The sequence below is a fragment of the Rattus norvegicus genome, chromosome 11 (genome assembly GCF_021556685.1).
Source record: "Rattus norvegicus strain SHRSP/BbbUtx chromosome 11, alternate assembly SHRSP_T2T, whole genome shotgun sequence".
Classification (NCBI taxonomy): domain Eukaryota; kingdom Metazoa; phylum Chordata; class Mammalia; order Rodentia; family Muridae; genus Rattus; species Rattus norvegicus.
In genome coordinates this window covers 78888076-78914019 of record NC_141544.1, presented here as the reverse complement: position 1 = coordinate 78914019, position 25944 = coordinate 78888076, and the positions used below count along the sequence as shown (strand labels likewise).

Genomic DNA, 25944 nt, shown 5'->3' with positions numbered 1-25944 from the left:
ATATGGAGTTCAGGCCCGAGCCCCTTCCCAGCAGATCCTGGAGCTGAAGAGGGCAAATATCCCCTTAGCTGATTCCTTTACCCTGGCGCCTGGCTTAGAGCCTGGGCTGGCGGAAGCATCCAGGTGGCCATCAGCACAGGCTGGAGATGCGCACTCTGCCCTGTCCATCTGGAACCCCTGGCATTTGTTCCTCCACGGCCGCTCAGGACCTGGATAAACGGGATCCTGCAGCCCAAACTTGCAGGAGGCTGATTTGTAGCAGGAATCAGCTTAATAATTTATAGCTAGAAAGTGCTCTCCTTGGGAAAAAAAAAGCCAACTCAGGAAACCAAATTAGACTCCGCAGGCTGCTGAGAGCACACGGAACCAGGGTTGCAGAGGGTGGCTACAGGCTTGGAACTGTACTTCCCTGAGGGAGAATGACCAGAGCATCCCAGTCCTATAGTGAACAGTTATGGGACCTTAGGCAGGTTCCTCAGCTGAACAGTGGGCATCTTGCAGCTTTCTTACATATGAAGTTGCCGTGAGATCTTGCAAGGCAGGAGCATGGCCCACACTGTTTTTATTCAAACCCTTATCTTTTGAGTTGGGAATTGTTTCTTCTTCCTTGATTTTAGCCTCTTTTCAAATAAAAGATGTCCCTGCTTGCTCTAGGAAGCCCTCCCCATCAGCAGACATTTGAGGGGTGCCCATGTTACTGTTTGGAGGCAGCTCTGTGGCCACTGTGGCTGTCGAGACCTCTGTCCTGCGTCTCCAGCTTCTTTGCCCCTGTCTCTGGCATCCAGCCCTGAAACACAGCTGATACTCCCGCCACAGAGCACAGGAGCCCCTAAGATTCAGTAGTCCTGAAGATATGGGACTGGGCTCTCTAGGGAGAGGGTGCTGACTCCAGTTCTCATAGATGCCTTTGACAATGGCCTATCTTAGTCCCTCTCCACTGGTCTACTAGCATCCCGAAGCAACAATGGGACCACACGTTCACATTACACCCTCACCACTGCATCCTACTACGAGCAGAAGAGAGGCTTCTAGAGATTTAGGCTTGTCCTCAAGAACCATCATGAATGGCCTCTGACCCCTCCTTCACAGACTCATCTCCCTCTGTGTCTCCAGCCTCCATGAGCTATCCAATAATGTCTAGAAGCAAGTCTTTGCCTGTGCTGTCCCCACTATGTCTTCTTGGCTCCTGGTAACTGGGGAGCTCTACCCTGTATCCTTCAGGCCCTATGGGTTTCACCCTTCTGTGTAGGGTATGCAGCATCCCTTACTTCCAGTTTCCCATGGTTGTCTTGTACCTCACAGACATCTTTAGACTCTGTTGAACGCTCACAGTCTACCCATGCTCTGACCTCCCATGTAAATGGTAGAAGAAGGTAGGAACCCAGTTTTTAACTCATTCCCAATGATGCCAGAAATGAATTGATACTTCTCAGATTATCTGGGGAACTGACACTGGCAAGCTGGGAAAGACAAAAAAAAAAAAATGCCTAATGAAGGCCAGTTTGGGCTATATGGGAGCCTTAGTGAACATGAACACTCTGTTCTTTTCTCCCCCTCTGTCATTCCTGTGCTAAGGGCAGAGGTTCATCTGTGTGCCCAATGGCTCTGGCCATGACTCTCCAATATCTCCAGGAGAGTCCATTCCTCCACTGTTACAGTTTGTCATTTGATGGTTTGTGCCGAGCACATAGGCACTGCCCGAGTCCTGGAGAAGCAGATACTGGCATGGGTGTGTTTTCTCTCTCATACCCTCAGGCCTCTACTTACTCACCTCCAGGTACCATCAGAGTGACTCCATAGAGAAGACTCACAGGAAACAGGGGCAAAGGCAAGAGAGATATTGGCCAAGATCTGAGAAAATGCTTTCTCCTGGCTCAGGGTTTCTCAAAATAGAAAGAGTCAGATGGTGCAGTACCTCCATTCCATCATTCCTAGAGCACCCCTATCCTAGGTAACATGCAACCGGGAGACAAGGTGGAGACCAGATTCCATGTCCTCTATAAAACTGTCAGGCCATAGTCACTATCTCTGCCCTTGGGGGACACATTTCCTGTCTCCTTAAAGATAATAGGCATTCTGTTTGTGTTATTTAAGGAGCCTTGCAAGGAGCCTCTTTCACATAGGTATTTAGTCACACTCAGCAGAGTACCAGGCACACAAATGGCAGCTAGCTAAATGTTCTATATCAGTGGTGTTGAACCTTCCTAAAGCTGTGACCCTTTAATATACAGTTCCTCATGTTGTGGTGAGACCCCAGCCATAAAATTATCTTGTTGCTACTTCATAACCATAAATTTTTGATATGCAGAATATCTGATATGTGACCTCCAGGAAAAGGCTGTTGGATCCCCACAGGTTGAAAACCGCTGCTCTAGATCCTAACCAATCTCTATGGAAGTGATCTATTAGAGGCCTGCTCTGAGCTGGCCTTCATTCTTGGTGCTTCAAGGCATTCTCTCTGAGGCAAAGCATGTTTAGTCTTATTTACGTGTGATGAATTTGAGAGCCACACCTAGAGCTGGCATCTTTTCAGGTCTTTTCCTAGTGCTGTGCAACCTGCAGAGAAACAGGACGGTCTGTTGCTATGCTCTGTTGGAAAAGCCCTGTAATCTCTTTACCATTGATACATATTAGAAGTGGAAACTCCTACCTGCCCTAGAAACTTTGGATTTTAAACATAGTAAGCCAAACTGTATTTGGGTGATAGTAGTGTTTATATAATTCTAATTGAGACCTGAAAAGCACACTCTTGAGCAATCCCCTCTCTAATAATAACCTCTAATAATAATACTACTGAGACTTGCCACTTAAACCTCACTTACTGTAGTTACATATTTAACATTTGCAACAATTCTAAGGCTAGATTTCATCTTCCTCCTTTGACAAATAAAGAAGCAAGAGGCACAGAAATGCAAGGTCATGGCAGAGCAGGCACAGAGCATGCACGAGACCTTGGGTTCTGTGCCCAGAACAAAAAACTAAACAAACAGAAAGATTCAGACCTGATGAGGAAGCCTGGAGATCAAAGGAGCAGGCAGATCCTTTGTTGTCCAGCACCACTCGTCTAAGCATGAGGCTAAAAGGTACAGTTGGCTCCAGGTGCCTAGAAGGGCATCATGAATCCTGCCAATGGGCCAGGTGGGAAGAAGTGGTCCCTACATGCCCATTAGTGACTTCCTCTTCTTTCTCTTTGGTTATTTGTCTGGAAGACTGAGCCCCAGCCCCATGGCCGTGCAAAAGTTACACTGGAAAGGAGCCATGTCTGCGACCAGTTCCTGATTCAACATAAATGTTGACTGTCTTTAGTGAAATACCGATTCTTTAAAGCCAGAACTTGGAGAAGAAGAGTTAACAGCACTGATTGCTTTTCCAGAGGACCCGGGTTCAATTCCCATCACTGATAGAGAGACTCACAACTGTTTGTAACTCCATTTCTAGGGGATCTGACTTTCTGACCTCCTCTGGCATCAAACATGTACATGGTACACAGACCTACATGTAGGCAAACACACACACACACACACACACACACACACACACACACACACACACACACTTTTAAAACTGGGATGTAGAGAGGGTAGCTCATGAAAACAGACTCTCACAAGTCTCAGGAAGTGGCTAGAACTGGGAGTGTGATGTCTCCATGAGCTTCTACTCTCTGCCATCTCCTGTCACTTGTGTTTTCTGATTATCCTCACCTACAAGTTGGGGAGAAGGTATCCACCCTTTTAGGACCATGTTCCAGGTTCCTCTCGGCCCAGTTCCTTACTGCTCTGTTTTGATGTTACCTGCCTTGGTGTGAATAGCTGTGGCTAGGGTGAGGGTCATGTGGTCCATATAAGTCTCTCTGTCTTCAGCTGTGGGAGTAACTTCCAAAGATAAGAAATCCACCTCCTGTAAACCTGAAAGTATCTGGAATTCAGTTCCAAGGGTCTGACCCTAGACCAGTCAGTGATCTGCTGGTTACTCACCCCCAGGTTTGGTGTGGCACCCTATGGTGCTGCAATTTGCAAAGCTGAAGCTTTTCTTTGCCACACTCTGCCTGCCCACATTCCAGTCCTTCCCCAGCTGTCAGACCCTTCTCAGACTCTACAGACCCCTAAAACAGGGCAGAAGGAAAAGGCAGGGCAGGCTTACAGGCTTGTGCAGGTGCATCAGTGAGCCCCAGGACAGCCCTAGGCTTTCCCTGTGGCCTCCTGCTGTGTTTCTGTCAGTGTCTGTATGACCTGGGTGTGTGCTGGGTGAGCCTTAGCCTCCCTCTTTGTCCCGACCTTCTCCTAGAGGCCAGACCTTCTCCCCTTCCCTGCCCCCATCATCTCCTGCAACCAGAATTGCAGATGGTTAGTGCTGGGACCCAGACAGACAGAGTGACATCCATCGATCTATCAGTTGTTCATTCAGGAGAGACTTGAAGAATACATTTACATAGAAATCTTAATGAGAATGGAACTTCTGCCATAGAATTGGGAGCATCGGGACCTGGGGACTAGGGCAGGGAAGACACTAGGATGTGTTTCTAGCCTAGGCCCCCTGAACACTGGGTCTGACCACAAAAAGTGCCAGACCAGGAGTCAGAAGGTGGCGGGTAGTCAGACCTCTGGACCTGAGGCAGGGACATAAAGGAGGGGAGTGGGATTGGCAAGGGTGACAAGATTATTTATGTCCCTGTTCCTTGCTGTGCCAAAATACCCAACAAAGGCATCTCACAGAAAAGATGTCCTCTGTCCACCGGTTCAAGCGCTACAGTGCATTATGGCAGCAGAGACACACCAGGAGACTCAAGGTTTAGAAGGTTGGCTGGTTAGGAAGCAGAGAGCTGGACAGGAGGCAGGGCTGCTTTTCAGCCTTTAAGTCCTGCCCTGTACTCCTACAGCAGTCACCTAGGCCCCATGCCCAAAAGGTCTCATAATCTCCCAGGAGAGTACCAGCCCCAGAAGCTAAATGTGAATGGAGGTTGAAGAGATGGAGGTATGGTAGGCCTTGTCAGCCTTGTCAGTGTTCTGTTGCTACAAAGAGACGCCATGAGCATCAACTCTTATAAAGGACAACACTTAATTGGGACTGGCTTACAGTTTGAGAGCTTCAGTCCATTTCATCATGGCAGAAAGCATGGCAGACATGGTGCTGGAGAGGGAGCTGAGAGTTCTACTCTCTTGATCACAGGCAAGAGGAGACTCTGTCTTCCGCACTGGGTGGAGCTTGAACATAGGACCTCCCTGTGGGCCTAGCATTCAAACACACGAGTCTATAGGGGCCAAACCTATTCAAACCACTACAGGCCTGGCCATGCTGCCTTAGATAGTTTTAGGGGCTGCTGGGAGAAAAATGCATGTGAGCTGTGGTCTGGGTACCCCTAATTAGTCAGGCCTCCCTGAGAAAACAGCTGGCACCATCAGACTGGGAAAAGTGATGGTATCTTAGTAAAATGACTTTGCAGAGTTGGGGGAGGAGGCTTAGGGAGTCGGGGGTGATCACTGTGCAGCATCCAGCATCCAGTAACCAAGGCAGTGATGTCACTTGGTTCTAAAGGGAGGACACAGCTGTGGTTAAGAAACTCAGAGGTAGCGCAAGGTCCTGGGTTTGGTCCCCAGCTCTGAAAAAAAGAAAAAAGAAAAAAAAAAAAGAAACTCAGAGGTAGAAGAACAGGGCAGGTGCTCTAGGCTGGGTTGCAGAAGTAGGTTCGAGGGAGGGAAGGGAGGCTACAGGTACACCCACTGTTTCTCCTTTGGCAACTTGGCCAGTCCCACCCAGAAGAAGGAAAAGGATGGAGCCCCTGTAGGGCATGCTATATACATACAGTGTGGTAGAGAGGAGGAGGGAGTTGATTTAGATGTGCCAACCAAAGGTATCATCACAGTGTCAGCGGGAAAAAGAAGCTCTCTGGTGCCCGCCTCCTTCCTCCAGACAGTAAAACATCTTATTATCCTGGATGATGGCTCACTGTTGGCTCTGTTCCAGCAAAACGTCTTTGAAAAATACTGACCCGTGACTCCTCACAATTGCTGGTAACATTGATATTGTCGTTGTCACTCCCAATTTGGGGAAACTAAGGCAGAGTGGGGTTAAGTTTTTTTCTCTCTCTCCAATCACACAGTCTGATATTTTGCTCCAGCTTTTTTTTTTTCTTCCTGAGAATGGGCCCTACACCTTAATGACCATTCCCAGCCTGTATGGCCTGTTGGAAGGGCTGGGAACCAGTGTCAAGGAGGAATACGCAGGTATTGATGGTGGGACCTGCTGAGAAGAAGGAGAATTTCCTCCCTCCCACGGTCTCTTCTGGGAGCTAAGAAGATGCATCTGTGTGTGCCCGAGGGTGAGGGGATGGAGAAAGTCTCCGAGAATGAGTTCTTCCCAGGGCATGGAATGAACCCTGCAAGCAGGGTTCTCCTGGGTCTGTCAGTGTGCTCTTTCCCTCCAGCCTGGAGCCCTCCAGCCCCGCACTCAGCCATGATGTGCTCTTTTCATCTGTGCCTGCAAATAGGCAAGAAGGACATCATACTGCGTAGACTAGGAATAAAGGTTTCAGGGCAGAAGGAACCCCAAGAATCTCTCTCTCCTCTGACTCCCACCTGCCCTGACTGAGGGATACCTTTGGGATCACTCAGTTGAGAGTACAGGCTTTGCTCAGGGGAAGTATCCTGACCCACTGCCTTCCTGGTCAGCACTCCAGTTTAATTCAACATTTCATTTCACAGACGGGGATGGTCATTCTTTTCTACGGCTTTATAGTACTCCACGGCAGACACCCCAGTTCCCAGCTCCTGTCTCTAGCTATTTGCTTGTTCTTTCTGTTGTTGTTGTTGTTGTTTTGGTTTTTTGTTTGTTTGTTTTTGTGTTTTTTGGTTTTTGGTTTTATTTTTGATCTTCTCGTTGTTTCTCAGAATGCCACAGACAATTATCTTGTACACAGGTCACTTTGTGCACAGACCGATGCCTCTGTGGTCTATTTTTTGCTCCTTAGCTTTGTGCCTCGGAGGAGCCGGTTTGACTTCTCAATTTACAATCTGTTGCAGATGGATGCTTACCTACAATTCAGTGACAGTAAATTACGAGAGAAATGAATTGAAAAGAAACATGCAAAATGGAAGCCTAAATGTCTATCTTTTCTCTTTGTTTTATGGCGCTGAGGTTGGAGCTCAGGGCCTTGCACGTGAGTGCAAAAACTACCACTGAGCCACACTACCAGACAGACATTTGATTATTAGCTTCAATGTCCATAAAAATCACTCAAATTCCATTTGGCATTTTAAACTCTGACTTTCTAGCGTCTGCATCTGTCTGACCACAGAGTTGTTGGTGTGTGAGACTCAACACTGGCCCATAGATTTTACTTTGTGGATCATTCCTGTATTAGGTTAGTGGGCCAAGGGGTGTCTTAGGGTTTTACTGTTGTGACAATACACCATGACCCAGAAGCAAGTTGGGGAGAAAGGGTTTATTTAGTTTACGCTTTCACGTCCCTGTTCATGGTTAGGAAGTCAGCATAGGATCTCACATGGGGCAGGTCACGGAGGGGTGCTGCTTACTGGCTTGCTCCTCGAGGTTTGCTCAGCCTGCTTTCTTACAGAATTCAGGACCACCAGTTGAGGGGTGACCCTACCCACAACAGGCTGAGCCCTCCACAATGATCACTAATTGAGAAAATGCTTTAAAGTTGGATCCCATAGAGGCACCTCCTCAACCGAGGCTCCTTCCTCTCTGACGAATCTAGCTTGTGTCAACTTGACACAGAAAACCAGCCAGCATGGAGATACCCTTTCTAGAGTTAAAGAGGTTTCCCTCTAGCAGGGTTGTGCCATTTGACACACCCAGTGGAACAGGACAGGTATACCATTTCCTCGAGGCCTCGTAACAAGGGAGAACTGCCTGTGGATCTCTGCTGGTTGGAGGAGAATCATTAGACCGTATATATATATATACTGGATTGTTGGTCATTTTCTTCTTGGCTCCTAAGAGTTCTTTTCATATTTAGCATATTAGCCCCTTTGTCTGTTATTAGAATCACAAATATTTTTCCTTAGCTCTGTCATTTGCCCTGTGTGTATTCATGTGTGTGTGTGTAGAGGGCAGAGGTTGACCTTTGTGTCCTTTCTTTTTTTTTTTTTTTTTTTTTTAAAGATTTATTTATTTATTATATATAAGTACACTGTAGCTGTCTTCAGACACACCAGAAGAGGGCATCGGATCTCTTTACAGATGGTTGTGAGCCACCATGTGGTTGCTGGGAATTGAACTCAGGACCTCTGGAAGAGCAGTCGGGTGCTCTTAACTGCTGAGCCATCTCTCCAGCCCCTTTGTGTCCTTTCTAAGGATCTGTCCACCTTGTCTTCTCAGACAGTGTTTCGTTTAGCCCACCTAGAAACTTCCGTGTTGATTAACGTTCACCAGTTGGGGATCTGCCTGACTCTGTCCCCCAGTGAGAGGACTATAAGCTCTCAACTTTTTAATGTGGGCCTTGGGATTCATGGCATGTCTTCAAGTCCTCCTTAAAAGAGAAGGTCTCACTATGTAGGCCAGGCTGGCCACACATCTTCAATCCTCCTGCTGTAGCCCCTTGGGATTGCAGATGTGCACCATCGTGACTGCCTTCCGTCATTGGCCTTTTGACACTGTTATTAGTCAAAAGGGGTTTACACTTTCACTCAATGACATCAAAATTGTCAAGACTTCCTTTAATGGTGTCTGGGTTTGTTGTAGTTTCCCCTCCAAGGTCTGAAGGATTCTGCTCAAATTTTCTTCTGGTGTTTTCATGACTTCACCCTTAACATTCAAATCTTGAATTCAATTTGAAATTTTCCTGGCTTAAAATGCAAGGTCCAAATCGGACTTGAGTCTGAGCTTCTCTTTCTACACATGACTGCCCACTGCCCCAGCTCCATTTATTAAATGGATCCCACCTTTATCATTAAAGCTAATTTTAAAGCACTTGGAATCATAGTAGAAAAGACTCTATAATTTGTCAATTTTGTCCAGAACACCATTATAAGGGAAATTAGCTTTCAAGATATGATCTATAACTTTGCATTATGAGAGCAGAGTAACATAAATACATTATAAATTTACTTTTCAAAGAACCCCGTGGGGCCATTGACAGCCTCGAGGACACAGAAGAAACGGGCATTGGGGGACCATCTGGTGAGATTAACTTTTTCACTGCAGGTCTTCCCTCTGGCTTGCCTCCAGGAGCTGGACTGCAGAGGGGCCCACCATGGTAGTCCCAGGACCCCTGGCTCTCTCGCTGCTGCTGCCTAGCTTCACCCTGCTGCTGTCCCACCTCTCCACCTCCCAGGACATCACCAGTGAGCCCAGCAGTGAGCAGCAGCTGTGCACCCGGAGGGAGCACCCCATCGTGGCCTTCGAAGGTGAGAGGCACCCCCCAACCCCCTGTAGTCCTGAAGAATATGAGTCAGACCTTGGGAGGGCCTTCCAGGTTGTCTGAAGCCCTTCCTGGAGGTCCTGAGGCTCTTCTGGTAGCCGTTTTAATGCTGAGAAGCAGTGGGCCGGGAGCTCTGATTTCTCTGAAGTAGCTAGCTTTATTCAAGCCCTACACCCATGCCTGTCCCGGAGTACATTTTGTCTTTCACTGGGCTCTTTGGATGGGCTATGGAAGCTATGGATGCCCTGGCGGGAGTGACTCAGATCGAGGTGGTCTCAGCTCTCGAAGTTCTCAAACCACAGCTCCTTTTCTTGGCTTCTCCGGGGGCAGGAGAGTGATGACTCACTCCCAAGGAAGAGCCTGAAAACTGGAAAGCATCCTTCTCGCTCTAAGCTGAACGCAGGGATGCCTGTCTTTGGAGTCCTGGGAACCCCCCCCCCCCAGCAGAAGGGGCCCTGGTGACTCATAACTCTTGCTTGTCAAGGGGGAGCGTGGGAGTGTCTTGTTCGAGGATTTCCCAATCTTGGATGTGCACATCACCGGACGTGTTCCGGGGGGGGGGCTCGTGAGTTCCTCAGAATTTCTAAAATTAGGACCGCCATTCGATGATAACCAAATGAAATAAATAAAACCCAAATCCTAGAGAGGCCTGGATGCTCTCCCATGACCTGTTATCCCAACACAGCGCTTCTGATCACATTCATGCTCTGAGAACCACCTACGTGGCCGTTCACACTGCAATTTGCAGATGAAATGCCAGGGTCCCCTGATTTTGTTCCGTTTTGTTTTGTTTTGGACAAGGTTTCTCTGTGTAGCCCTGGCTGTCTTGGAACCCACTCTGTAAAACAGGTTGGGCTCAAATTCACAGCAATCTGCCTGCCTCTGCCTCCTGAGTTCTGGGATTTAAAGGCATGGGCCACCACTGGCCAAAGCTGGTCCCCTCATACTTAATACTGACCAGCGGTGGCATGGCCCCTCCTTGAACTAACCCCGTGTGGGAGAGTGGGCAGGAAAACCCAGTCCTGGGGGCTGAGGAGTCTTGTCAAAGCCAGGCCTCAAGGTCACTCTCCTGATGTGACTACTATTGAAGAGCCATCACGTGCTCAGCCTTGAAAGAGCTGTCCTGCCTTGTGGAAAAAACAGTACGGAGACACCAGTGGAAAAATCAGTCACTATGTCTGAGGCAGGGTGGGATTTGAGGGGTAGGGTGGGGCTTGTGGATGGGAGGTGGAGGCTGATTGGAGAAGAGTCTGGGAGCGGTTCTGGATGTACAGACTCCCAGCCGTGCGCTGGTTCTCTTCTCTGAGGAAAGCTTCCAGCTGCCTTCTCCACGCTGACTTGTTTGAGCTGGGATCCTGGCTTTGAAGGCTTAAGTGGATTATAGTAAATTAGCAATGTCTTCAGTGTACGAAACGTTCGCACACGCTCAGACTTCCGATGCTTCCCCGTGGCTCTGAAGGGAAGACATGGAGTGAGGGTGCGTGGACTAAAGGGGCGGGGTGCCTAGGGCTGGGACAATACTTAGTCGAGCATTTTCTGTTGGGGGCTTTGCCGGGGTGCTAAGGGTCCAGTTGACTGAGAGGGAGCCTCCCTCCACCCCCTTGTCAGGTTGTTCTGTATGGGCTGGAAGGAGGCATAGGAAATGTGAAGTTGGGGTCTGAGTTTCTGGGTTTCCAGAGGGCATTTTTAATCATCAGGCGTGAACCGAATGCACTTGACTGTGTACCCCACCATCATACAGAATGAGGGACTCTGCCATCATCCACATCCTGACAGCTTTGGGTTATTTTATCCATTCTCTAAATTATTGGATTGGAGAGAGAGAGAGAGAGAGAGAGAGAGAGAGAGAGAGAGAGAGAGAGAACGTGTGTGTGTGTGTGTGTGTGTGTGTGTGTGTGTGTACATGCTTGCGTGCATTCACATGTATGTTTTCCCGGGGGACTAGGGCCAGGGACTTATGCGTGGAGGCTCACCACATTTTAATGACCCTGCTTGGTGCCTGGCACTGAACAGTTGCTATGGGGTGGCAGAAGCAAGCACCTGTTTCTTTTGGGCACTGAGCTATGTCCTATTATTTCTCAAAGGTCAGAGCCTCTGTTCCAGAAGCCCAGCTGAGCCCCTATCAGCTCTGCTTCCTGGGTCTCCTCTCATCTGTAGCATGCTAAGCACATAGTAGGTCCCATGGGTGAAGAGCTGTTCCAGGGAGGTCATACTAATCCAGCTCAGCACCAGCCACTTCCAAGACCCCCAGACCTTGTGCCGCACGTCTGAGCGATCCGCAGGCCCCCCACCTGGCAGCTGTGAGCTGTCTTCTCCCCAAGACACCTGACAGATCTGTGAATAACCCTCAAGCATCCGCAAGCGTCAGGCAGTCGCAGAAACAGAGTGGCAGCTTTTTGTTTTATGAGGTTCAATTTCCTCCTGTGGGTTCCTTTTAAGGAGGCCCACCTGGGTCTGTCTTCGGCCTGTGTATTGCTCTGTTTGCCACAGCATGCCCTTGCTAGGTGGCAGGGAGAAGCCAGCCTGGAGTTAACACTGGCAGTGGTTAATCCACAAAGTGGGTAATTGAATTGACTATAATTAAAATCACAGGCGCGTCATGGAGAATGTCATTTTTCTCTTAAAGTCGCCATCCAAAGCCTTCGCTGCACACGGAGCTCAGAACGTGCTTGGTGTTTTAAAGACAGTTTTCCCTCTGGTCCCCTTTGCCTGTTTAATAAGAAGGCTGGCTCTCTTCCCAAGGCCTCCCCAGGATCGCGGCACCGTGCCCAGCCATGTCCCTTCCACTTGACTGTGTGAGTTCCTTCAGGGCTGGGGGAGAGGGACAACCACTGAAAGAGGCCCCCACCCACCTCTACCTCCCAATGGTCATCCCAGCCCAGACTGTGTTTCCTCCTCTCCTCTCCCCACTGAGAACGGACCTAGATGAAGAGTGAGCTAAGTTCTCAGACAGGATTTGCAGACCAGTCATACCAACTTATTTCTATCCTGCTGCCTTTGCCTGAAATGCCCCTGATCACATGAGGGTTAAAGGGCAACCTGTTTGCTTTTGTTAGGAACCGTCTGATCAGAGTTGATCCACACAACCCATGCAGAGTAAAAGTAAAATACAACAGGAGTCGAACAAGGAAGGAAGGGAGGATGTGGAGACACTCTAATCAAGGAGGTCTTCCTGGAGGAGGCAAGCACTCCATTTAATCTCTACTATGATTTCCTGTTGCTCAGGGTCAGCTGAAAACCAGCCCACCTGACTTCAGACTTGACTCCTTACCCTGCCCAGATGCCACTGAGGCTGTGACATTTCTTGGCCAACCTATAGGCCACCTGCTGGGGCCTAAGGAGTTTACATCACTTTGCTGCAGAATTTCTTATTTATTTATTTTATCCTGCATATCACCGTTTTCTGAAAAACATCCAACTTGCAAAACCTCCCGCTCTCCTGGGAATGATTAAGCGTTTGCCTGCCGTGCAGAAATGAAAGGCTTGCTTTTACTCTGTAGTGGAAGGATAATGAGCAATGATTTATATCCCTTGGATTACACACACACACACACACACACACACACACACACACACACACACACACGCTGATCTGAACCTTGTGTGGCAGTTGCTGACAGTGGGTAGAAGTACAAGGCTTCCCCATCAGCCTACTGGCTCCCCACTGGCACCAGTCCTGCTGCCCGGCACTGGCAAGCAAGAGAGAAGTTCAGGTACTATGGATGAGCCTGGGAGAAGTGGGTCTCCAGTAGAGAGATTGGGGAAAAGTCAATGACACCCTCATCAGACAATGAGGTCTGTTCTTTGCCAACCCCATCCCCATAAAAGGCTTTGGCTTTGACTAGGAAGCACTTTCTCAAAGATAGGGGAGACGCAGACCACCCAACTCCTGTCTCTCTCACCACTGTGGAATCTTATTAGAAAGCCTGTCCATCTTCCTAGGAGAGGAGTTGAGGGTTGTCACTCACATATTCAAACGCTACTGGGACTTCTGACAGTGAGGTCTTACCTAGACCCAGTGCAAAGTACCAGGCTGAACACACACCACAGAGAAATAATGGTGTCAGGTAGTAGAAACCTGTAGGACCTCCTCAATCCTGCTGGGTGGAGTCTGGGAAGTCTTGGAAGGGGTGGGGGTGGGGGTGGATCACAGGGTACAAAGATTTGTGGGCTCTATGGAACAGATTGGGGAAGTGTCTTAGTCAGGGTTTTACTGCTGTGAACAGACACCATGACCAAGGCAAATCTTGTAAAGAACAACATTTAATTGGGGCTGGCTTACAGGTTCAGAGGTTCAGTCCACTATCATCAAGGCGGGAGCCTGGCAGGATCCAGGCAGGCATGGTGCAAGAGGAGCTAAGAGTTCTACATCTTCATCTGAAGGCTGCTAGGAGAATACTGGCTTCCAGGCAGCTAGGATGAGGGTCTTATAGCCCTTACCCACAGTGACACACCTACTCCAACAGGACCACACCTCCTAATAGTGCCACTTCCTGGGCCAAGCATATACAAACCATCACAGGGAGTATGAAACGTTTTAGATAAGTTCGCCTGAGGTGAAGAGTTTGGACGATTTTCAACTTGTCATTAAATAAATAAATAACGAATGCCAGGTGGTTAGCTGGGGAGGTCAGTGGGACCAGATCCCAAAGGTCAAAGGAGTTGAGGCATGTTGGGTGTTGCTGGGAAGGGATCTCAACCCGAGACTAGCATAGCTGTGCACGTGAGTTCCAAAACTATCCCTCTAGTTGCCTGGTGGGAAGTAAACCCACAGCTGTGGGAGACAAGCCAGTTAGGATGGGAGGCTATCAGTACCAGTCTAGTCAGAAAAGGACAAGGCTTGGGTCAGAGTGAAGTTTGAGGAGAAAGCAGCTGGTGGTGCCTGGAGCCTGGAGGGAGAGCAAACAATGTGTACTGAAGTGGCTGCTTAGAGTCTCTGCAGGAAAGAATCAAGGGTGATCCATCCTAGGCTTTCCGTCGTGCAGGGCAGAGTCCTCTCCCAGAGGCCGAAATGTAACAATACTCCAATCCCTGAGGTCAGAAGGCTGGCTGCTCACAGAGATAGCCTGGTGGAACCCAGGTCTTCTGGGGACTCCAACTCTATACTGCAGGTATAGACTCACACACTCAGCTGGTGTGATCTTCTCTGGTGAGACGCCGCTGAAGCATGGTCCAACAGTTAACAGAAGCGTCTCTCTCCCTGTCTCCGCCAGATCTGAAGCCGTGGGTGTCTAACTTCACCTACCCTGGAGTCCGGGATTTCTCTCAGCTTGCTCTGGATCCCTCCAGGAACCAGCTCATCGTGGGAGCCAGGTAATGGGGTAACAAGAGAGTAGGGGGAGAGAATGGGGGAACCTGGAGTCGGGCAGAAGGGATACTGCTGTGATGAGTAGACGCAGATCCTCGGAGTCCCTGTCCTCCGTGCCAGGCCCTGTCTGTACTGACTGTCCACCAAGTAGGGGACTGTGGGAGTCGGGGGAAGGGGATGACCCGAGACTACACAATCTCAGCTAGATTCATTCGTCAAATATTGTTAGGGTATTAAGAGCGAAGACGCCTACTTCCGTCTTCTGCCCTCTCTGCCCTGACGCCAGGACCGGCCCAGTTAGAGATGCCCAGGCGCCCCCTGCTGGCCAGCTGCCTGCCTGCACCAAGGGTGCTGCAATAGGCCATGTGTTTGTTTTATAAAGGGCCTCATTTTCTGTAGCCTGCCCACCTTTGACCCCACTGTCGAGATCAGGGTTTGGAAGCTAACCTTTCTGGGGAGGCCTCATCTTCTAGACTTCCAGGTGGAGTGGGAGGAGCTATCATGAATACATCATTGCCAGCTTTGGAAGCAAGCTTAGAGATGAGGCAGGGGGTCCCTGGGCCAGCATCCCCTGGAGCTCCTGAGAACATGCTAAAAAGGGATGCTTGCCCCACTTGGCTAAGAAACTCTAGGAACGGGCCTAACCTTGCTTCAACAAGGCCTCCCGTGACTGGTGCCCAAGCTTGAAAACAGTCTGACCAACACACACAGCAAGAAGATGCAAGCTTGGGACTAGAACTTGGGCCTCCTGACCCCAGTGGTCTGCGTTAGGACACTGGACATGTGAGGATCTGGATCGGCACTGTGTCGCTGGTCATTCCTGCCCTCTGGTTCTCCCCCTTTTGTTGGTGTATGAGACAGAGGTGAGTCACCCACAAGCTCTGGTCTGCAGGCAGTTGAGCTGGATAAACCTGGAGTCTGTTTTCTATGGCATCTCCCTGGGATGCTAGGGCAGAAAGCATTTAAAATTGCTCTGAATGAAGTAATCATTTTATAGCAGTATTGAGTGTGGCGACATGCTAGTTACAAAGGAATACTCAGTGAGAGCAAAGGCCATGCCCTCACAAGCAGGCGTCTCTAGGTGCTCCCCCTGCATTCCCTGAGAGGCGATCGACTTCGGGCTTTCTTTTCCAGTAAACCCAAGCGAACACTTGTTTTGCTTTGTATGTTGAGAAGGCTCCTTACTCACACACAGCTGAGAGAAGAATACAGAGAGATCCTATATACCCTGCTCCTGGGTCCTGCTAGTGGCAACATCATCACACATAACCACAGCGCAGTGATGTAATCTAGAAACTGATATTCACGACATCGTTCCTCCTGGCTGAGGTTTTACCAGCCAGCACTTTGGGCTGAGTGTGTTCACTCATATCTGTAACCTTAGCGTTAGGGAAGCTGAGGCAGAAGGATCACCTAGAGTTCAAGACTAGCCCAAGCTACATAGTGAGGACTTCTCTTCAAAAGAATTGAAAAAGCAAAGCAAACGAATAGGGCAGGTGAGATGGCTCAGCAAATAAAGGAGCTTGCTGCCAAACCTGACTGGGTTCAAACCCCAGGAGCTACATTCTTGCCATGGCACTCATGTGTTCACATATACATACATGCATGCATGCATACATACATACATGCATACATACATACACGTATGCATGCATACATACATACATACTCATTCTCTCTCTCTTTCTCTCTCTCTCTCTCACACACACACACACATACACTCTAAATTAAAGTGTAATAAACACTAAAACCAAACAAACCCAGAAACATACATAATATATACCTTTTATACCCAAAGAGTAGCTTCCCAAGACTATGTTCTGAAATTCGAGAAAACATGCCCGCCACATGCATTATTTTGTGTGGCATCGGTGTAATAAGTCGGATAACATGTTGTGCATCACACAACAGACATATATAGTAAGCCGTGTATGCAGGAAACGATCCAGGCCTCACTGTCAGCCCTGGAGGCAGATCCTGATCGCTCCCATACCGTAGGTGGTGAAGCAGCAGCAGAGAGATGGTCACCTGCCTTCGGTCACACTGCCTCACCAGATCCACCTCAGGTCCCACGCAAAAGGTGGTTATGCCTTCTTTCTGCAGCTTCTCGTGGATCTTTGAGCCTAGCTCTGCCTTCACACGGAGAAGAAAGCATTCCCTCCTGGATTGGTTCCTTCTGTCCCCAGAGCCTATGTCCTGAATCCTGGGCCTTTTCTGACAGCCTGCCCTTGTTTTTTCCAAGCGCTTTTCTTTCTCCTCTGTCTGGGTTTTTCTCTCCCTCTCTCCCCGACACCCGTGGACCTCTGGAATTCGGGCTGGGAAATGTTTTTATCCATTTATAGCCTGCCTTATCTTCTATGGGACCGGGAGCTGGGCGGGATGCTGAGATTTCCCACTCTCATCTCCCAGCTCCTCTGAGAGCCGACGGAGACGCTGTGGTGAATGGTTTTCGATGGGATAAAAATGAATCGGGCGATGTGTTGCTTCCCTTAATTTGTTAAAGCTGTGAGCAGATGCCTGTGTTACCTGAGCGCACAGCTGGAGCAGAGCCACAAGCTGGAGCCCATCTGTCCCTGGGCCAGGAGCATGGAGGCCAGGAAGCTCTGCCAAGGACCTAGAGAGGGGTCTGGGGAGGGGCGGTGGAGGCTTACAGCCAAGGTCATGGGCAAGGCCACCCCGCCCTAGGCCAGAGGAGAAGCTGCAGTCAGCTTCTCCTGGGCTAGCAGCCAAATCATGGAGAGGAATCTCCCAGCTTAAAGTGTCCGGTTCCCACCCCTGGCTTCCTTCAGCAGGCCCCCTCCTTCCCTTTCTGGCCCGATCTCTCCTCGTTTCTTCTCAGCACAGCTGAGGTGGCCAGAACTTCCTAGATTAATTATTCCTAAAAAGTCCAGGAACCTGAAGAGGGATGGCCAAAGGCAGACAGAAAAAAACAAAGAGAATTCTTTTGGAAAATCTGAGCTACATCCACTTGCCATTAGTAAAGCCTTCAAATATGTCTCCGGGGGACTGTGAATAAGCCAGGCACGGTCGTGTTTTCCATTTTACAGACATAGACACTGAGGCCCACTAGGCCCCAGCAGACGGCGGAGCTGGGAGCCCTATCTCTCTAAGCCACAGTCTGTTCTCTCAACCTGAACTCTGTCCTGCTACCCTCTGACCAAGTGGGTCTGCCACCCCCGTGTTCTAAGTCCTGGCCATCTGGCTGCAGAGTTTTAAGCACAATAGGTTTAGTGGTAATGCTGAATTCTCGATGAGTGTCTGATGGTGTCGTCATCATCATCGTCATCATCAATCATCACAATTAAGGCTTGTGAGCCATCCGCTGTTACATGAGAGTTCTGTAGAGGCTGGGAGCACTGTGCTGGCTGTTCTGGGAGGCAGTGGTCCAGGGGGAGGCTGTGGAAAAGGCAAATTTAGAGTAACCGGGTAGAGACGAAGCTGCACACAGGACCCCAGGTCCCATGTGGGAGGCCTGTCTTGTCTTCGTCCCTGCAAGAGGCCTTGCACTTTCAGTTGGACAGAAACAAGCCCCATGCTTAGGAAAGGTGAGCTCGCAAGCTAAACGAAGCCGTTCAGTGTGCAGATGTTACGCTGACTTCTTCTTGGTTCTGGAATCTGGTTGGACTTAGCCAAAGAGGTTGGCTTTATAGACAGAGAAGGGAAGGGGTTGATAGTGGAAATGACACAGAGCAGACCGGCCACTTCAAAGTCGCCTTCCCTGTGAAGTGAACACAGGGAGATAGAAAATACAAGAATAGCCGTAGAGACCTCACACCACTTTCATTGCGTAAGACTCGAGCAGAGAGTGCCTCACTGCCATGGCAGCCGAGACACGGAATGTGTCTCTGAAGGTCAATTTTGCTTTAATTTTAAGCATTTGCCGTGAGCATAGGTGACTCCATTTTGATTCTGCAGTCTGCTCCATTGGGGGCCCATGATCAGAACTTAGTCCAAAACAGTGGCATCCTGTTACTTTTATTTAACAGCGGGTTCTGGTAGTTCCTTCCTGCGCTTGCTGGGTCAGTCAGGAGCAGATACAGCGTGAAGTCTGCAGGTTAACCCCGTCTCTGACTTACTGGGTCTGAGACTTGGGCCATTACACAGTCTGCCTCCTGTACAGTCCTCATATTTGGACTGTAAAATGGATATAGTCCGAATATGAGCCTCTGTGTGAGAGTGGTCTGCACACACTTCCACAGTCCTGCTAGTGGCGACCTCGGTGGTGTCCAATGGGACTTTGCAGCAGTGAGCAGTTAGGGAAGGTGAGACCTTCTTGATAAGCTAGTTTGACCTTCTGGTTTTCTTGCATCTACCCTGGCCCACACCCTCGGTGACCTTTTGGTGGCTATAGCAACTGCCAGGCTGGGTGAAGGTTTGGTGAGGTGAAGCTCTTTGGGCTTGGTTCGCCCTGAAGTCCTGCAGAGGACATGTTCCTGGCACCCCATGAGGCCTAGGCTGGTTGCCTTCCAGGGTCCTACCTACAGAGTCAAGAGTGACTTGTGACTTCTGTTCTGTTTCCACAGGAACTACCTCTTCAGACTCAGCCTTGCCAATGTTTCCCTCCTTCAGGTAGGTTTGGTATTCCTCCTTTCCTGCACTTTTTCCTGCATTTGGAAGCTGAGCAGTGCAAGTAGCAGGATACCTAGTCATGCCCTAGGATCAAGTGCTGGAGCGTCTCTTCTTTTCCTGGTCACGGTTACTAAAGCCCTGAGACCAAAGTCACTGCTGGAAGGACATGTGGGCGTGGGGTGCAGCCCCCTCACACATGGAGGCTCAGTTTCTTGCATTGTGCAAAGAAGCTGACAAGGAAGGGGAGAAGAGGTCCCAGGCTGGGACGCCCCCACCCCTGTTGGCTGGGAACTGAGGGTTTTGCCAAGATGCAGAACTTTCAGGGCTAAAAATGGGACTCCACAGGGCAAATGGGACCAGTGAGTCACCCTAAGAGCAAAGCCAAAATCCACAGGAGAGTTCCAGGGTTTGGGCCCCCAAGGGAGATGGTGTCTCTGGTCCTTTTCTTTGCTTGGCCTGACAGTTCCTGGTCTATCTTGGCATTTTCATTGAGCTGTGATTGATTTATTATCTGCTGCCAAGAGATGCTCTCCAAGCATAATTCCCTAAGTGCTCTGAGGGGCTTTTTAATGGGACTCCTTGATCCAGAACAGTTATCCCAGATTGAGAAACAGATGCCAAACTATCTCTGCCGGAGCCGAACATTATAGAGAAAGGACAGCCATTCTTCTTCAATGAGGGGCAAGCTTCCGTCATCCTGTCTGGGAGCTGTCTTAAGAATGCAGCATTCCCTGGGCCCTTATTGAATACCAGCACTGGTCTGGGAGCTTGAGGATATTAGAAAAGCAGGGTGTTTGACTCCAGGGAAAGATGATGATGGATCCAAAGAATTCTGTTATCGTGCAGGCGTTAATCATGTGCTGGGCTGTGCAGCGTGGGATTTTGCAGTAGCGAGCAGTTAGGGAAGGTTAAGACCACCTTGATAAGCTAGTTTGACCCTCTTGTCTCCTTTCATTCAACTCAGCCCACACCCTCAGTGACAACTGCACCTCTTGGCTGGATACCAGAGGAAATATCTAAGGGCATAAAGGGTGCACCTGTTAAAAAGGAGGGGTCAGAGGAACGAGGGAAGTTGAAAGGAAATGCCACGGGTTCATGAATGTATACTTTTCCCAAGCCAACCTGCTCTTCTAATGCTGATAAACATGGTGTGGGTACCCTCTGAAGGTCTAGGAGCATATACATATACATATACAAATACATATACATACATATACATATACATACATTTACATCATATACGTACACATATGCACATATATATGTGCGTATATATATGCATATGTATTATAAGTTGAAGGTGAACATTCTCACATGGGCTCATGGGTTTTAACATTTGATGCCCAATCGGTGGCACTGTTTTGGGAGCTTATGGAACCTTTAAAGCAGTGGTTCTCAGCCTTCCTAATGCTGTGACCCTTTAATACGATTCCGCATGCTGTGGTGACCCCCCAACTATAAAATTATTTTCGTTGCTATTTCATAACTGTAATGTTGCTCCTGTTGTGAATTATAATATAACTGTCTGATATGTAGGATATCTAATCAGTGACCCCCATGAAGAAAGTGTTCGATGCCCAAAGGGTAACGACCCACAGGTTGAGAACCAATGTCTTAGGCCACGGTGCCTACCTGGTAGATACAGGTCACTTGGGTCTTGAAAGATAAAGCCCAAATCCTGATTCTGGTCCCATCTCTGTTTCCTGATTCGTCAAGATGTAAGGAGCCTCCAAGTACTGTGCGTGGCTTCCCCACCATAGTGGACTGTATAGCTTCTGGTAATGGATCAGGAACCACACAAATCCTTCTCCCTTTAAGTTGCTTCTGCCAGGTACATATGATCACAGTGACAAGCAGGGTTACTACTACAATGTGGTGCTGGCATTTATGCACTAAAGGGGAGGCCCATTTCTTTGCCTGGAGGATGGGGCACATAAAAAATGGTGTAGGATTCCTTTTCCTGTAGGGGACCATGTGGCATGTCCCCGCAGCCCCGGCTTAAGCAAAGCATGCATGGTTCTCAGAGTCGGTATTCCATGCTCACAAGCCTCCAGCCCCAAAGACTTAACTCCTAATTGGCATCCATAGGAGACCAAGTCAACATGCCAAACCTGACAGGACAGGACATGGGGAAGAGGCTCAAAACAAGTGTAAGGCAGTTGACCCAGGAGGCCTACCCTGAGCACCCAGAAGTTGCTTTCCATTTGGTTTCCCGTGGTCTGCAAATGAAGGTCATCTGCAGGGCGGGTGGGGAGACCCAGGGACGGGAGGAACCCTCCCGGGTCCAGCAGGCATGGCAAAGCCATTGAGAGGTGTTGTCTTTTGAGCTGAAGCTCAAAGGCTGTGTTTGCAAACAAGAACAGAGGGATGAGATAACGCACATCCCTGAGAGGAGGAATAAAAGGCAGGAGGTAAGAGGTGAGGCCCTTGGAGAGAGGGGGCTCTTCATTGATGACCTGGGGAGGGCTGGCCACATCTTATTTGGAAGGCGATGGACATCCATTAATGAATTTTAAACAGAGAAGTAGCATGAATAGACTTATCATTTAGGTCACCTGGCCCAGAGTAGGGACTGGAGTCACGGGGGAAGCAGTCAGAGGACGATCATGATTGTCCAGCTGAGCAATGAAGAGGATTGAAGCAGGCAGTGGAAGCGGGATAGAGGCCAGGAAGGGGATCTTAAGGTGGCGGGGTCACACAGGGCTGTGACCTCACATAACCTGAGGATCATTGGGGACACTGACTTCTAGATGCAGGTGACCCTTAGAAGAGTTAGTCATGCTTGGAACACAGGGGTGTGACATTTAGATTTCTGGCTCACACAGCTAGCTCCCATTAGTTAGGATGGAGCCGCTTCTAAACCACTGGCTCCCTTGAGCGTGCCCCGGAATAGCCAAGGGACCTTTGACAGACTCTGGTGCCTAAGAGATTCTCATTTGAATGCTCTAGTCTGGACACTGGGGTTTTCAAGAGCTCCCATGTGACTGCAATGGGCAGCTAAATTTAGGGACCACTGCTGTGGGAAACCTCATATGGGGTGCCTCCCTGCTGGCTTGGCATCCCCCCGGCCTCCTCACTAGCTGGTCTGTAGGATGTAAGTCATATACCTCTTTAGATGCTCAGACTACCTAATGACTAGGTCCTGGGGTTTGGTTCATCCAGTTCAGTGTTGAAGTGGTCTTAGGACAGACAGACACCTGTGGCACTCCCAGATCTCATGCTTGGAGTGTGTGTGGGGGGGGGGTCAGCTTCAGTGGGGTTATCTAACGTACCCACAAACCAACTCCAAAAGTACCCACAATCCACCGTCACCAGCATGCCTCCCAGGGGTTTAACCTTAAAATTCAGGCTGTGTTCTCCTGGCAGAACCAAGGAGGGACCTTAGTACATTTTGTGTCATGGTTAACTATGGAAGTCACTGTCCGGCCGCGAAGGTGAGCGAGAAGGTAAGAGGTTGGGGCAGACCGTTCAGTGCTTCTCAGCAAAGCCAGTGGCAGAGCTGGGCCTCTGGTCACCCTTGGCTTCGGGCTGTAAGTACCTACTTCATCGTGGGACCTGCCACACCCTGTTTGGGGAACCTCAATTCTTGCTCTTTGTATTGACTGCGACAAGTTTCTCAGCAGCATCCAAAGGCTGAAGATGAGCTGTACAATTACACTGACAGGAGAGGGGACACTAAGCTGCCCACTGGTCCCCAGAGTGTGATTTCAGTCCATCCAAGCCTCAGGGTTTTATTGATACTTTAAATAACTGGCATCTGTTTAAAAGGAAATCTAAATGCAAACCAGTGTCCATTAAAGGGACTTCTAAGAACCTAAGCCCTATTAAACAGTTAATGTAAATGGCTGTTCCTTAGGGAGAATTGAAATCTCCAGTTCCTTCCCTACAGTCAAGTGCTACAGAAGGGGAGCAGGTGCGTAGGTGCGTGCACAGGTGTGTGTGTGTGTGTGTGTGTGTGTGTGTGTGTGTACATGTGTGAATGCACGCAGGCAAGTGTGCGCCTGTGTGTGCATATGAGTAGTTGGGGCAAGACTCGCAGAGATGAGTGACTGTCGAAAATCGAGTTGGTTTACCTGCTACGGTTATTACCAGCATAACTCAACCAGAGGTCATAGGGATCTTCGAAAAGGTGGTATGTAGTCTGCCATGCTTGGGGTCGGGAGGCCAGCATGAAGCTAGTTTGAATTTGGCAAGTGGGCACTCATAAACAACCTCTGTCAGCACAATTCCAGGGCCTAATTGCTAGAGTGTTATGATCTCGCGTTTCCTGAAGGCTTGTAAGCACAGAAATGATTATGTTGGCATACATGCACATCAAAACATGTAACAGGGCTTTTGGAGAGGGTCTGGACAGACAGTGTGGTAATTCCACTTCTCTTCTAGCCTACCTCACAGCCTCCATGCTTGGTCCAGCAGCCTGGACTGTTGGTAGCTTAGACTCTGCTCAGTGTTGAACTCAGTACTGATGCTAAGTGGTCATCTATGGTGCTGATGCTAAGTGGTCATCTATGGTGCTGATGCTAAGTGATCATCTATGGTGCTGATGCTAAGTGGTCATCTATGGTGCTGATGCTAAGTGGTCATCTATGGTGCTGATGCTAAGTGGTCATCTATGGTGCTGATGCTAAGTGGTCATCTATGGTGCTGATGCTAAGTGGTCATCTATGGTGCTGATGCTAAGTGGTCATCTATGGTGCTGATGCTAAATGGCCATTTATGAAAACCTCTGATGTGTTTGGGGGGCCACCATGTCCACAAAGAGACGGTTCCATCCATATCCTGACAGCTTGTCTGCTCTTTCTCCTAGCACAGAAAGCACACAGCCATGCCGTTACCTGAGATCATCACCCAGGAATTTCTGGGGCAGTCCAATAGAAGGCATTCACCATGCCTCTGCTGGCACAGTGCACGCCTTTCTCCTTTACAGAGACCCAGCGAAGGCACATGGGAAGTTGTTATAGGTACACATCCACACAGCAGAGAGAATGAGCAGGAACATGTCTGTGGAGAAGTCCCATCTTTTTGGGAGACGAAAGTGGATAGAAGGGTCATCCTGACTTAACAGAGATGGATAACTTACAGATGGGATGTGCCCGGAAAGCAAACAGAGTCTCCAGAAAAGTCTCAGGCTGGAGGTCCTGGGTTGTAAAATAAAGAAGACTAGCATATGACTCTAATTTAAATGCTCTAAGTGAGGAGGCTGGAACGAGGATCTCCTCATCTCCACCAGCCAAGGAAAGAGGCTGAGATCTTCCAGTTTAGCGTCTGTAGGGAGGAGGGTGGAGGCCACTCATGGGGTGTGAGCTAGAACAGAGAACTCAAGTTTAAATCTATTCGCCCTACCCCACTCCCGGGCCAGAGATCGGAGAAATCTTTGCAGGGGAAACTCAGTGAGTTCAGAGACCAGAGAAATTCAGTGAGTTCTAGAGTATGGCAGAGATGGGGTTCCTGCGGGGAAGCTTAAGAGAGAGGGACCCCATAGGCCCCTAAGAGGTCTACCTCCAGAGTTTTAAGCGTTACTTAGTACTTTAAAGCAATTGTTCACTGTGTAAAACCGCACACATACAATAGGATCCATAGTACAACGAAGCCAGGGCGCCCAAGAGCAGCTCGTGGTGACACTCACCTGTGGTCCCCACTTCCCTGTCAGGAATCATTTGAAGCAGAGCTCCGACATATTATGGCAACCATGATTTCAGTACACAGAGCTCTAGATGGAGCACAGTGGGAAAGCCCTTGCTTGCTTAGCATGGACGAGGCTCTGAATTCCATCTCCAGCATTATAAAAATAAAAATGAAGTTGAAAGAAATAAAGGGGGGAGGAGGTGAGGGAGAAAAGAGAAAGGGAGAAGTCTGGGTGTGACGGCCTACACTCATAATCCCAGCAGACTGAGGCGGGATAGCCTCAAGTTCAAGGCTAGCCTGGGCTACGATATTGTATCTCAACATAACAACAACAACAAAAAGGAGATACATTTCTATAAAGACTATTTTAAGTGATATAAAATATTTTTACATCACTAAACCCCTAATGGTTTCCTAATTGTCTCATATAATTTCATTACAGGGCTGAGGACATAGCTCAGTGATAGAGCTGTTCCCTAGTATGTGGGAAGCTATTCATAGGACTGTCAAAAGAAAAAAAAATCAAAATAATTCTGCTTGAATTAGGATCCGAATACATTGCAGCTGGTTAAAAAGTTTAAGTCTCACGGGGTTGGGGATTTAGCTCAGTGGTAGAGCGCTTGCCTAGGAAGCACAAGGCCCTGGGTTCGGTCCCCAGCTCCGAAAAAAAAAAAAGAAAGAAGAAAAAAAAAGTTTAAGTCTCTTTAAACATTATTTCTTCACTTTCTTTTATATATATATTATATATAAATATATATAAATATATATAAATTATATTTATAATATAGAAATATTTTTTATATATTTATATATAAATATATATAAATTATATATATTTTATATATAACATGTATTATATATAATATAATATAATATAATATAATATAATATAATATAATATAATATAATATAATATATAATTATATATATTATTTATTTAAGAAACCTGGTCATTTGTCTAATCGTTTCCTAATTTTTCTGGCTACAATCTGGGTGGTATCATTTATGTCTCACCCCTGCATTATACGTTCATCGGTTGTTAAACTTACAAGCTTCATCTGTT

The 25944-nt window shown here is 48.5% G+C and overlaps 1 protein-coding gene across 4 annotated transcripts in view; it reads left to right on the top strand.

Moving 5' to 3' along the window:
- Sema5b (semaphorin 5B) overlaps positions 1-25944 on the top strand; it is a 123042-nt gene that overhangs the window by 71833 nt on the left and 25265 nt on the right. For 2 of the 4 annotated variants that reach the window (NM_001415135.1, XM_087576202.1), the window contains 3 exon segments: positions 9163-9365; positions 14593-14692; positions 19211-19256. In NM_001415135.1, the coding sequence (NP_001402064.1) occupies positions 9212-9365; positions 14593-14692; positions 19211-19256 (300 nt within the window). In that variant the 5' untranslated portion in view covers positions 9163-9211. 4 annotated transcript variants of the gene reach the window in all.